This window comes from Botryllus schlosseri, chromosome 7, assembly GCF_051294905.1.
Source record: "Botryllus schlosseri isolate E-star chromosome 7, Bs_hap1, whole genome shotgun sequence".
Classification (NCBI taxonomy): Eukaryota; Metazoa; Chordata; class Ascidiacea; order Stolidobranchia; family Styelidae; genus Botryllus; species Botryllus schlosseri.
Window position 1 is genome coordinate 14,521,008 of NC_137242.1, and position 14,130 is coordinate 14,535,137.

Here is a 14,130-nt window from a genome sequence, read left to right on the forward strand (position 1 = left end):
GCCATTTACGTCTCTAAAGGGTGCCCGGAGAGACTTAAGGAATTTCGAAATTAGGCGCAAAATAGTTCTAGTCCGTAGCAAACGATCAATACAGTAATCAGAAACGGGCTCGATCTGAATTTTGCACATTTGACAAATCAAAATTGCTGTCATGTCCGCAATCACCCTCGCAAATTCGCTTCATCCGAGATGTAGCGTGCCTTTGACGCTGAATCCAGTTTTGCACAATTCGTTAATCGAACGCAGAGGAGAGCAGACGTGGTGTCCCCTGTATGTCAATGCAGTTTTCCAATCCTAATTGTCTTCCTAATCACCAGCGAGAGATGAACTGCTTTGGAATTGATATTCACGTTTAGAATTTCGAATGACAAACAATAACCATCCACATTGCGATTGTTAAGCAGCGTGCCGGCACTCCCGTTAAAATTTAGGCGCGAAGCGCAACGTTATATTACAGGTAACAAATCTGATAAGTGAGAAGTAAAGTTGATCAAATTTTATCAGTTAACAAATTTCCCCGCCTTTGAGGTTATTATCCCGGTTTGTTGGAACTATGATTGAACTGCGGGTAACTGCCCGAGTGCCCGTGCTAATAGAATTATTGAGGTATTGCTATCATCACGCGCGCTATACACGATCCGCGTGGAATTGCGTTTGGTATCCTTGTATTCGTCTGTGGCGATTTTGCTTGGCAGAGTTTATCGTCGAACAAATCTTATGAAATAGTATATAATATAGGGCTACCATTACCATACGTCCTCTTTTAACAGGATTTGTCCTCTTTTTTACTTTTTTGAAAGTGTCCGCGGAGGACGCCCTTTTGTCCGAGATGCCGTAAATCAGCACCGAAGTGACACTCCGGCGGGGATTTTGGGAGCTGAGCGGGAAGTTTACCTTTTTATTTAGTCAACCGACCACAAAGTGGGAGAAATTGAATTACCATTTTTTAAGGATTCTCCTCCGGTTTTGCAAGTCTGAAAATTCTCAAAAAGTGTCCTCTTTTCAGATTTCCAAAATATGGTAACCCTAATATAAGAGCAAAACGAAGTTTCAATGAGATCGCATCAGGATAGTTATGTAGTAGTAGAGGTAATCGCTAAAAATTCAAAACCGGAGATCGTTATTATTATTCCAGCTTGCACCAGAATTGTAAAAAAATATTTCGGAGCAAAGCCGCGGAAGAATTGAAAACGATTCCCGTTTCAAATGATAATATTCGTAGACGTATTTGAGATATGTCCGCAAATATAGAAGATACCGAAATTTATTCTCCGAAGCCGTGAAAATCCTACTTCAGTGCTCCAAAAAGGTAGAAGTACCTCATCAGAGACCACATCTGTACGACTGTAGTGTAGGTGCTGCTAAGTATTCTGGTAGTTTTCAGGTGCCGTAAGCCAAAAAGTTTACAACCAGCGTGCTAGTGTACCGCGTACTATTTTTCACTTTCAAAGTGTGCCGCGAGGTCAAAAAGGTTGAGAACCACTGGTACAGTCAAGTCACTATAGTAGGGCAAACTTTTGTTGCAGTCAAATCCAAGGAATGTCGCACTTAATTTTTACAAAAGTTGCATTCATGGACAAGTTCCTTGAAATTATATGGGTATGAGATACTCGAATCGTTCCGTATCCAAGGCACTGCAACAACTCGATGTTGACGATGTTGACAACAACTCGATGTTGACGACTTCAGAAAAATCAGTAGCCTATCCCGAAAAAATTGGCCTTATAACTAGGGATGGTGTGAACCTCTGAAAGGTTTGGGTTCGTGTGAACGCGAACCTTTTTGAAAGGTTCTGAGTGAACACGAACGTGAACCTCGTGACGTCATATTGCTAATTCCAGTCCTATCTTTCAATGAAGCGATAGCCTATGATACCTAGCGAAGACTCTGGCCACATAATGTCACATTGCTGAAGTACATATTGGCATTTTAAACGTCGCTAAATGTATCAACCGCGGTTATGAAGGCATATAATAATCTCATAAAATCAATACATTCCGTCGCTTTGCCAACAATTTCGACGAGGACTTACCAGGGAATATAAGCTTACGCCTTAACGGTCTTTGACAGACCGGACAATATGTTCGGAGTCTGAGTATTGCTACATTGATATTGAGCAGAGTGTAAAACGGGTTTCTATACTCGCTACCGATACCATAAACAACAAGTTATAACCAGCACCTTAATCGCACGGATTTGGTTTTAATGATACAGTAAGGATATGAAGTCAAGATTGACCCAGTACGCCCGCTCGATTTTTTACATCAGAAAACGATATCAATGTCATGGATTGGTTGAATAAGCATCATTCACTGACTACGTATATCGCTCGTGATGTTGTGTGGTTGCGGGTCAAGCTCACAGCAGAGAGTCACTAAATATTCACAAACGGAAAGCTGGATGTTTCGAGAAATTTTTGCAACAAAAAAGCAAGTAAAACTTTTAATGTTGTCAAGGTGCATGCTCGTTTAGTGTTGATTTTTTATGCTGCCAGCGCCATGCATAGAGTGACCCGCAGTTGAAATGCAATATATTTTAACCAAAGATCTTATTATAGTGAAGTCCAAATTACTATTTACCAAAAAGGTTCACAGTGCAGAACCTACCAGTAGTAGAGAAATGGTGGATATAGCCGCATATCGTCTTTTAACTTAAAGAAACTAAAATCTCCAATAAAATAAAGAAACAAAGGATAACGGACTTACGCATTTTGCAGAATTGCAGTTCGTGACGGATTGCTGCAAGCGATCTGATCGATATGTGGCTGTTTGATTTCCGTTTGAAATGAGTTTGGTGTAATATTTCTGACGTAATTTTCGCGGTTGTTGCGTGATTTGTTATTTATGAGTGTATTGATAACTGGTTCTGTCTGTTGATTACAAAACCCGGCTGACCTATCGTGTCGTGCTTTCTGGAATTGAGTAAGGTTGCTATCTGCGTGTCAAAACTCGTTTGCGGTGAATATAATTTTATTATCAAGCGAGTAATATCGAAGTTATCGTATTCTTTGCTGTAATTTTCCACGTATGATCATCGAATCTTTCTGGATCTCTATGGTGTGTACTCCGACGAAACGGAAAAGTTCTCCCGCCATTTAGTACTGGCGTGACTCGGCGTGTAATGGCGGGTTTGATTGACTGATGATGACAACTTATGCTATGTTTCAAGCGTATGGTCAAGGTCACAGGAATCGGTGTAAAGTCCCGCTTGGTTGAATTGTCGTTCTTCGATGGGGGTCGGGGACAGTTGGTTGTTTTTAAGGGCTACATTCAAAACTACTACCGTAACCCGCTGTCAGTCAGGCGCAGAGACGCGCGGACGTAAAGATTTGGTATTATGAAACCATCCTGCTCCTGTTTATATTTTAAAACTCAACTGGCGTATGATTTCTTTTGGATCTCTCGATCGATGATTTCCGGTTCAATCGAGTGTGACTGCAAGCTATCTGTGTGGTGCACGTGTTATCAAATCAAACTCGTTTGTGTCATTGAGTCCATGGTATATCACATTGATATGATTGTAAGCAGACAGTTTTGAATAACCATATGGGGTTCGATTGCTGCTACTTGCTAGCCGCCATGTTCAAGCGGTTGTTGACGACGTCCAAAGCTACTTGCCGCAGCTCAGGACAGTAGATGGCGTATGTGCCAGCAGCGAGCCTCGTATACGGTACAAACGAACGTCAATTTGCATGGAAAAGCAACGCGTTGGAGGATCTTTACTGGATTATTTTTGGATTTACGTTTATCCGGACCCGGATTTGTGGATTTTACATGCTACTCGCCAAATAATTTCGCTGCCAAATGATGTCCTTTGTCCATGAATCAGCCGTGGTCGATCAAGCGTGATGCGATGATGTCAGTCGGAGTTCAAAATACTCGTTTGTATCAATTACATCAAAGTAGTCATTTTTCTTCTGACTCGTGACTCTTGCACCGATGTGGTTCCTGTATCGAGAACTACGATACTCGATTCCATTGTACGCCGACGAATCGGGGCTCGTATACTATACATATAAGCGTGAATTCGGATGGGAGTACAGCGTATTGGATGATTTTTACTGGATTACATTTGGATTTACGCTTATCCGGACCCAGATGTTTTAAATTTTACATGCTACTGGCGGATTAATTGCGCTAGCAAGTGATGGCCATAAATCAGCCGTGATCGATCTAGCGTGATACGATGATGTCAGTCGGGCTTTAAAATACTTGTTTGGATTAATTATATCCACGTAGTCATTTTCTTCTGACTCGTGACTCTTCCGTCGATGTGGTTCCTGTATTGAGAACTATACGATACTCGATTCCATTGTACGCTGACGTATCGGAAAAGCTCGCCTCGTTTCGTAGGATACTGGTGGAATGGCTTAATTTCGCTGAATACGAGTTTGTGAATAATTGGCGTTATATTCGAGTGATAAAAAACTTATCTCTAGGCAAATAGACGTACTTGCTGAGTGATTATAGCCTGCGACCCAAATTTCCATTGTCTCTGTCCACAATCGCTTGTGAAGTGGTGCAATGAATCGGTGATCCGGCTCCTATTTTTTCATATAATCCGTGTAAGCGACGCCTTCTAGAAGCTCAGAAGTGGGCAGTGCTACAAGTCGGTAGCTAAGGGACACAAATGATGAAAATCATCCTGGTGTAAATGACCGTATTAGTAGTCTACAAGCCCCATGAATATAACAAACAACGAATCAAACTCTACCCGCCATGCTATCAACTCCAGCAGGACGTATTTTCAATATATTGAGATATGTAAATTTTATTCCTAATATTTTCAATCTTGCAAGCGAACCATCTTTTAAGGCGGCAATAATACAAGATTTGTCGTTATCGGCTAACGCTCTCAAGAGTGATTTGGTGTATGGAAATGTGAATATTGATTACGACGGTGCGATCTTGGACGGTTCGCGGCGGTAAACAATCCTTCATATCAGGAAACAATCATGCGCAGTCTGAAAATATAGTCGAACATTCGTACCATGCTACAATACCAAGCACAAAGCGTTATTGGAAAAAACATTGCGATGAAGCGGCGATCGACATGCATTTTACATTCTACTTTACCTATGCCAAGATGGGTGTCTGATTTCAAAGACTACTCCAAACTCCAACTCGTTTCGACACCTTATGTCTTTCATTGTATCGCAGTTTTGTATAGTGTTTTGAAACAATGAAAATATTAATAAACTGACAATGATACACTAAATTCCCCCAAGAACAGCTACAATACAGTAACGGTCAGAGGTGGTCAGTAACGAAGTACTTCTACTTTTTGCACTAGAATACTAGTCCGATTGTCGGACCACGACCTAACATATCGATCTAGCTTTCCATCCCATGCCACCTCATTTTGTCGCTTACCTTTCATATTCTTTGCTGTAGTTTTCATTCGGTGTGCGTTCCTCTTTTCTACTTTACCTATGCCAAGGTGGGTGTCTGATTTCAAAGACTACTCCAAGCTCCAACTCGTATCAGTGAATATAATTTAGATACCGGATTGTTTGGTTCCTATCACACCGCATTGTCGCCCATTCAAATATTTCATCACAGTAAATATGACCCACCATAACGTTTAAAACTACCGATTCGCAATCTAGCAATTACCTGTGCTAATCTGGAAAATCCAGCTTTTTTGAACGTTACACCTGATTTAGCAGATCACCTTTGAAGTTTTATGGACAAAAGACATGCAATATATTTTCCGATTTTAAGAAGTGGTATTTGTATTTCACTGCAAGTATCATACTTTAAGTTCAAATTTCTTTTAGTTCTTTTGTCTGCAGAAGATACATGTTGAAGCATATAAGCAAGTGTAGTAATGCCTCTATTTTCCGAAAATAAAGCTACACTAAATATAACTTTATCGATCCATAATATTTGTTATTACCGTATACTAATCACGTAAAAGTGATGAAACCGTATCCGATACAACTTCCACGTGTTGCTGTTCGCCTAAACTTGGGGCCTTATAATATAGGGCAGGGCGCCATGCCATGATATTCTCTAAAAACGGGGTCTTCTGGTAAACAAAGTGTTAGTGTCGCCTTTTCATATCAATACTATAAATTGCATGCCCATGATGCGAAACAATGCTTATTCTGTCGGGAATTGATACCTCCCATGATATATTAATACGAATCAAGCTCTCTGCCCCTGCCGCATAGCTCGATTCGCAGATTTTGACAGTCCATGCGAACAGATTAAGACTGTTTTCAAAACTACTTACTTACTTGAGTAAATGTAAAGGCAGTCAATTCTACTTCCACTTCAAGTAGTTTTAGGGGATCATTTTCGTTGAGCATTAAAATACGGTCTCTTGCAGAGCGTGACGGTCAAAAAAAAATGTGTGTCTCAAATATTCAACGGAAACCGCCGTGCATTATTATACGAGACTCTTATATATGGCTTGGAATACAGCACCGATGCCTTGTAATTCAGAGGCTGGTGTATCGAGAGCGTCCATGGCAGTTGATCGAATAACCATATGAGAAGATGGTCAAATATGATTGTTTACCTCTATATTATAAATATTCTATTTCGGAGTGTTTCCTTGTATATTCCCGAAAGCGACGACATAGAGCCGATTATTACTGATCTCCCGATGTGAGAATGAAACTCGTGAAAAGAAGCTTGTGATCTATAATGGATTACAGAATATTCCGATGTCAACGCTGATGTTCGTGAAAATGGTGCGATTCGTTATAGTTCTGATCTTGTGTGACTACCCCAAACAGTAGATTCTCGACTATAAAACGTTTGTGTAGCTATAATTCGTAACCAAGTCGTTGAACTAAGACATATGACAGTAGAATCGAATGGCATACATAAAAACTTATTCAAATACCTATACTAAGAGTGAGCATTACAACGTTGAGTCACTTGAAAAGTTGTCGTGGTAGCAGAATATTGTTTATGAATCGATATGACCAGTAACAGTTGCATTGTTCGCACATTTAATGCTATTTATCGATATCGGGTTTCCTTATGAAATATCAGTGTGATAACCAAGTGCGTGCCAACTGCTCTTTGTCGATGGAAATAAACACCTGTCTCCCATATTGCTGTCTGTGTTTTCATGCAATACGCATATTTGCACGCCAAGTCCTGCTAATTATGTTGTTCGTTCGATTTTGTATTGACATTAAGTGTCTTGTATCGCTCCTTTGGCGATGGTAATTTGCCGGAAAAAGTCAGCACCTAAGATTAAAAATTACCCAGAGAACGAGCTCTGTCTTCGTGACCTTTCAATATTCACCTATGGTTTTGAATTCACAGCAAATGACATTATTGTTGCCAATATGTGAATTGCTATCGAAGATTCGTAGTAATGGTTTTGTGTGTTTTTAGGATGATATATTTCTCAAATAGTTTCCCAAAATGAGAGACTGTTATGGAAAAACACTTCGATCCGGATCCGCCAGTACAAGGATGTGTATATATCGCGTCGGGCTCTCACCGCTCCGAATTATATAGACTAGCAACGTTCGCCAGGTTTTCGAGATTATCATACCCAAAACGTGCAGACTTAGCATCTGACGGATATTACTGGCTAGGGTTCGAAGACAAAATTAAATGTTTCGGATGCAGTATTTCACTCGAAAAATGGGTTGAAAAGGATTCGAATGTAAGTTGTCATGAAGCGAGTTGTGTTCGACACGTATTCAATATTCCCGTTGAAAGATCGAATTTCAGGAGTCTATTACGGGAGTTTAAATTCCAAATCGAGACACCGCAAGTCAATAACAGCGACATAAAACTTGCGAATATCATTGACCGAGAACACGCGTGTTTGATTAAGAACCTCGACTTGAAAAGGGAATCGAAGCGACGCGAAACCTTCAATGGCCTGGTGGTCAATGGTGGTGGTTAATGGTGGTCAATGGTCATGGTTAAACCAAGTATAAAGATGTAAAAACGATATTTACAGGTTTTACCTAATTACACTACATACTCAAGTGCCTTGAGTTGGACTACTTCTATTTCTATCAGTTTTACTACCAGTTAGAATGTCCCGTCAATCCAACTGATAGAAATAGAAGTAGTCCAACACAAGGCACTTGAGTATGTAGTGTAATTAGGTAAAACCTGTAAATATCGTTTTTACATCTTTATACTTGGTTTAACCATGACCTTGCTTATAGAAGAAAAACCCTTTGTTTCGCTGAAATCTCGCCTATTATCTCCGTATCGGTCAACTTTTACCCCTTAAACGTGTGATAAATACTTCTTAATAAAGTTATGTTTCATTTTTTTGCTGTCCGATTGTTAGTTTGCTTTGCTGATAGTAATGTTTCAATTTGCAATGTTGTATTCTGTTATTAAAGTATCGTATTCATCGTATTTTAGCTTATAATTGTATTATAATGTTAGGCAAAATCGTGCTTTATCCCCTGGCACGTTTTTGGTCATAACTTTTTTCTCTCCAAGGTAAAAAAAAAATGACAAAACCCATCATTGAAAAGCTGATAAAATTATCCTTCCAACGGTATATAATACGTCTGCATAAGAATTTTTTCTATAGGTTGAACCCAAATTCTACAGGACTATTACTACGAATCTTCGATAGCAATTCACATATTAAAACCTACCACAATTCTGAGAAAAAATAGAAGTACTTCATGACTGCCACTGCGTTCTACGTCAGTCCCACAAGTCTAGAAACAATGCAAAGATGTCCACATGCTATAGTCATATTCATTTATGTTTATTTCACATCGTTTACACGTCACGGCCTCTCCCATTTTCGATGCAATTCAACGGTGATCCATCGTTTGATTGACGATTCCGCAGAACATTTTGGCGTTTAGTCAACTCCAACTTCGTGATGGGGTTTCTAATAATCGGACGATTGAGATTTGGATATGTGTTTTCGATGCGTCGCCCGAATTCGATACCTTTCATACGAAGTACGTATTCGCATTGCGGAAACCATTTAGCATGTTCCGTCCAAACCTCGTCTGTCCGGTCCCACCGAAGTCCGCCATTGCAGTAAAAACATTTTGTCTTGTCCGAATCGATGTAATAAAACCCCGCATTTGCTAGTTGCTCAACGCTAGCATTGATTTTAGCGGGATCCCAACCTTCGTCGAAGGTTGCTATTCTTCGTGACAAGGACGACATTACAGGATTCGCGGGGTTTAGGCAAGGGAATAGTTCAGCAAGATAGTGTTTTTCATCCTCGGAGGGCTCATCTGGTTCTTTCACATTGATAGTGAGCCGTCGTATTTTCTCGTGAAGCAAGTCGTCCAAATTGCCGCGGTCGTGCTCAGCTAGTGCGATATTTCCTGAAAAGCTACCACGCGCGAAAGTACATTTTGGAAAATGTGTAAGGTGTATTTCAGATACGTCGTCTATGGGTTTCCAATTGCGAAGAACACCGAAGCAGCTAAAGCACTGCGTTCTGTCTAAGTTACCGAGATAGAAAAACCCTTGTTTCGCCAACTCGCCTACTGCGTGGGGTATTGGATAGCTAGGCCATTTCTTGAAGGTTTCGCGTCGCTTCGATTCCCTTTTCAAGTCGAGGTTCTTAATCAAACACGCGTGTTCTCGGTCAATGATATTCGTAAGTTTTATGTCGCTGTTATTGACTTGCGGTGTCTCGATTTGGAATTTAAACTCCCGTAATAGACTCCTGAAATTCGATCTTTCAACGGGAATATTGAATACGTGTCGAACACAACTCGCTTCATGACAACTTACATTCGAATCCTTTTCAACCCATTTTTCGAGTGAAATACTGCATCCGAAACATTTAATTTTGTCTTCGAACCCTAGCCAGTAATATCCGTCAGATGCTAAGTCTGCACGTTTTGGGTATGATAATCTCGAAAACCTGGCGAACGTTGCTAGTCTATATAATTCGGAGCGGTGAGAGCCCGACGCGATATATACACATCCTTGTACTGGCGGATCCGGATCGAAGTGTTTTTCCATAACAGTCTCTCATTTTGGGAAACTATTTGAGAAATATATCATCCTAAAAACACACAAAACCATTACTACGAATCTTCGATAGCAATTCACATATTGGCAACAATAATGTCATTTGCTGTGAATTCAAAACCATAGGTGAATATTGAAAGGTCACGAAGACAGAGCTCGTTCTCTGGGTAATTTTTAATCTTAGGTGCTGACTTTTTCCGGCAAATTACCATCGCCAAAGGAGCGATACAAGACACTTAATGTCAATACAAAATCGAACGAACAACATAATTAGCAGGACTTGGCGTGCAAATATGCGTATTGCATGAAAACACAGACAGCAATATGGGAGACAGGTGTTTATTTCCATCGACAAAGAGCAGTTGGCACGCACTTGGTTATCACACTGATATTTCATAAGGAAACCCGATATCGATAAATAGCATTAAATGTGCGAACAATGCAACTGTTACTGGTCATATCGATTCATAAACAATATTCTGCTACCACGACAACTTTTCAAGTGACTCAACGTTGTAATGCTCACTCTTAGTATAGGTATTTGAATAAGTTTTTATGTATGCCATTCGATTCTACTGTCATATGTCTTAGTTCAACGACTTGGTTACGAATTATAGCTACACAAACGTTTTATAGTCGAGAATCTACTGTTTGGGGTAGTCACACAAGATCAGAACTATAACGAATCGCACCATTTTCACGAACATCAGCGTTGACATCGGAATATTCTGTAATCCATTATAGATCACAAGCTTCTTTTCACGAGTTTCATTCTCACATCGGGAGATCAGTAATAATCGGCTCTATGTCGTCGCTTTCGGGAATATACAAGGAAACACTCCGAAATAGAATATTTATAATAGAGAGGTAAACAATCATATTTGACCATCTTCTCATATGGTTATTCGATCAACTGCCATGGACGCTCTCGATACACCAGCCTCTGAATTACAAGGCATCGGTGCTGTATTCCAAGCCATATATAAGAGTCTCGTATAATAATGCACGGCGGTTTCCGTTGAATATTTGAGACACACATTTTTTTTTGACCGTCACGCTCTGCAAGAGACCGTATTTTAATGCTCAACGAAAATGATCCCCTAAAACTACTTGAAGTGGAAGTAGAATTGACTGCCTTTACATTTACTCAAGTAAGTAAGTAGTTTTGAAAACAGTCTTAATCTGTTCGCATGGACTGTCAAAATCTGCGAATCGAGCTATGCGGCAGGGGCAGAGAGCTTGATTCGTATTAATATATCATGGGAGGTATCAATTCCCGACAGAATAAGCATTGTTTCGCATCATGGGCATGCAATTTATAGTATTGATATGAAAAGGCGACACTAACACTTTGTTTACCAGAAGACCCCGTTTTTAGAGAATATCATGGCATGGCGCCCTGCCCTATATTATAAGGCCCCAAGTTTAGGCGAACAGCAACACGTGGAAGTTGTATCGGATACGGTTTCATCACTTTTACGTGATTAGTATACGGTAATAACAAATATTATGGATCGATAAAGTTATATTTAGTGTAGCTTTATTTTCGGAAAATAGAGGCATTACTACACTTGCTTATATGCTTCAACATGTATCTTCTGCAGACAAAAGAACTAAAAGAAATTTGAACTTAAAGTATGATACTTGCAGTGAAATACAAATACCACTTCTTAAAATCGGAAAATATATTGCATGTCTTTTGTCCATAAAACTTCAAAGGTGATCTGCTAAATCAGGTGTAACGTTCAAAAAAGCTGGATTTTCCAGATTAGCACAGGTAATTGCTAGATTGCGAATCGGTAGTTTTAAACGTTATGGTGGGTCATATTTACTGTGATGAAATATTTGAATGGGCGACAATGCGGTGTGATAGGAACCAAACAATCCGGTATCTAAATTATATTCACTGATACGAGTTGGAGCTTGGAGTAGTCTTTGAAATCAGACACCCACCTTGGCATAGGTAAAGTAGAAAAGAGGAACGCACACCGAATGAAAACTACAGCAAAGAATATGAAAGGTAAGCGACAAAATGAGGTGGCATGGGATGGAAAGCTAGATCGATATGTTAGGTCGTGGTCCGACAATCGGACTAGTATTCTAGTGCAAAAAGTAGAAGTACTTCGTTACTGACCACCTCTGACCGTTACTGTATTGTAGCTGTTCTTGGGGGAATTTAGTGTATCATTGTCAGTTTATTAATATTTTCATTGTTTCAAAACACTATACAAAACTGCGATACAATGAAAGACATAAGGTGTCGAAACGAGTTGGAGTTTGGAGTAGTCTTTGAAATCAGACACCCATCTTGGCATAGGTAAAGTAGAATGTAAAATGCATGTCGATCGCCGCTTCATCGCAATGTTTTTTCCAATAACGCTTTGTGCTTGGTATTGTAGCATGGTACGAATGTTCGACTATATTTTCAGACTGCGCATGATTGTTTCCTGATATGAAGGATTGTTTACCGCCGCGAACCGTCCAAGATCGCACCGTCGTAATCAATATTCACATTTCCATACACCAAATCACTCTTGAGAGCGTTAGCCGATAACGACAAATCTTGTATTATTGCCGCCTTAAAAGATGGTTCGCTTGCAAGATTGAAAATATTAGGAATAAAATTTACATATCTCAATATATTGAAAATACGTCCTGCTGGAGTTGATAGCATGGCGGGTAGAGTTTGATTCGTTGTTTGTTATATTCATGGGGCTTGTAGACTACTAATACGGTCATTTACACCAGGATGATTTTCATCATTTGTGTCCCTTAGCTACCGACTTGTAGCACTGCCCACTTCTGAGCTTCTAGAAGGCGTCGCTTACACGGATTATATGAAAAAATAGGAGCCGGATCACCGATTCATTGCACCACTTCACAAGCGATTGTGGACAGAGACAATGGAAATTTGGGTCGCAGGCTATAATCACTCAGCAAGTACGTCTATTTGCCTAGAGATAAGTTTTTTATCACTCGAATATAACGCCAATTATTCACAAACTCGTATTCAGCGAAATTAAGCCATTCCACCAGTATCCTACGAAACGAGGCGAGCTTTTCCGATACGTCAGCGTACAATGGAATCGAGTATCGTATAGTTCTCAATACAGGAACCACATCGACGGAAGAGTCACGAGTCAGAAGAAAATGACTACGTGGATATAATTAATCCAAACAAGTATTTTAAAGCCCGACTGACATCATCGTATCACGCTAGATCGATCACGGCTGATTTATGGCCATCACTTGCTAGCGCAATTAATCCGCCAGTAGCATGTAAAATTTAAAACATCTGGGTCCGGATAAGCGTAAATCCAAATGTAATCCAGTAAAAATCATCCAATACGCTGTACTCCCATCCGAATTCACGCTTATATGTATAGTATACGAGCCCCGATTCGTCGGCGTACAATGGAATCGAGTATCGTAGTTCTCGATACAGGAACCACATCGGTGCAAGAGTCACGAGTCAGAAGAAAAATGACTACTTTGATGTAATTGATACAAACGAGTATTTTGAACTCCGACTGACATCATCGCATCACGCTTGATCGACCACGGCTGATTCATGGACAAAGGACATCATTTGGCAGCGAAATTATTTGGCGAGTAGCATGTAAAATCCACAAATCCGGGTCCGGATAAACGTAAATCCAAAAATAATCCAGTAAAGATCCTCCAACGCGTTGCTTTTCCATGCAAATTGACGTTCGTTTGTACCGTATACGAGGCTCGCTGCTGGCACATACGCCATCTACTGTCCTGAGCTGCGGCAAGTAGCTTTGGACGTCGTCAACAACCGCTTGAACATGGCGGCTAGCAAGTAGCAGCAATCGAACCCCATATGGTTATTCAAAACTGTCTGCTTACAATCATATCAATGTGATATACCATGGACTCAATGACACAAACGAGTTTGATTTGATAACACGTGCACCACACAGATAGCTTGCAGTCACACTCGATTGAACCGGAAATCATCGATCGAGAGATCCAAAAGAAATCATACGCCAGTTGAGTTTTAAAATATAAACAGGAGCAGGATGGTTTCATAATACCAAATCTTTACGTCCGCGCGTCTCTGCGCCTGACTGACAGCGGGTTACGGTAGTAGTTTTGAATGTAGCCCTTAAAAACAACCAACTGTCCCCGACCCCCATCGAAGAACGACAAT

General features: G+C 40.2%; 2 protein-coding genes across 2 annotated transcripts in view; one reads left to right on the forward strand and one right to left on the reverse strand.

The window, feature by feature from the left end:
* LOC145443720 (uncharacterized) overlaps positions 1-14,130 on the forward strand; it is a 180,171-nt gene that overhangs the window by 98,055 nt on the left and 67,986 nt on the right. The gene's annotated exons all lie outside the window — the stretch shown is intronic.
* On the reverse strand, positions 8,730-9,944 carry LOC145443493 (baculoviral IAP repeat-containing protein 3-like). Its single transcript, XM_080321453.1, has one exon. It carries the CDS (start codon positions 9,942-9,944, stop codon positions 8,730-8,732), a length of 1,215 nt encoding a protein of 404 aa, XP_080177579.1.

Coding starts and splice junctions, on each gene's coding strand:
- LOC145443493 (XM_080321453.1), bottom strand. CDS start 9,944: ATGGAAAAACACTTCGATCCGGATCCGCCAGTACAAGGATGTGTATAT.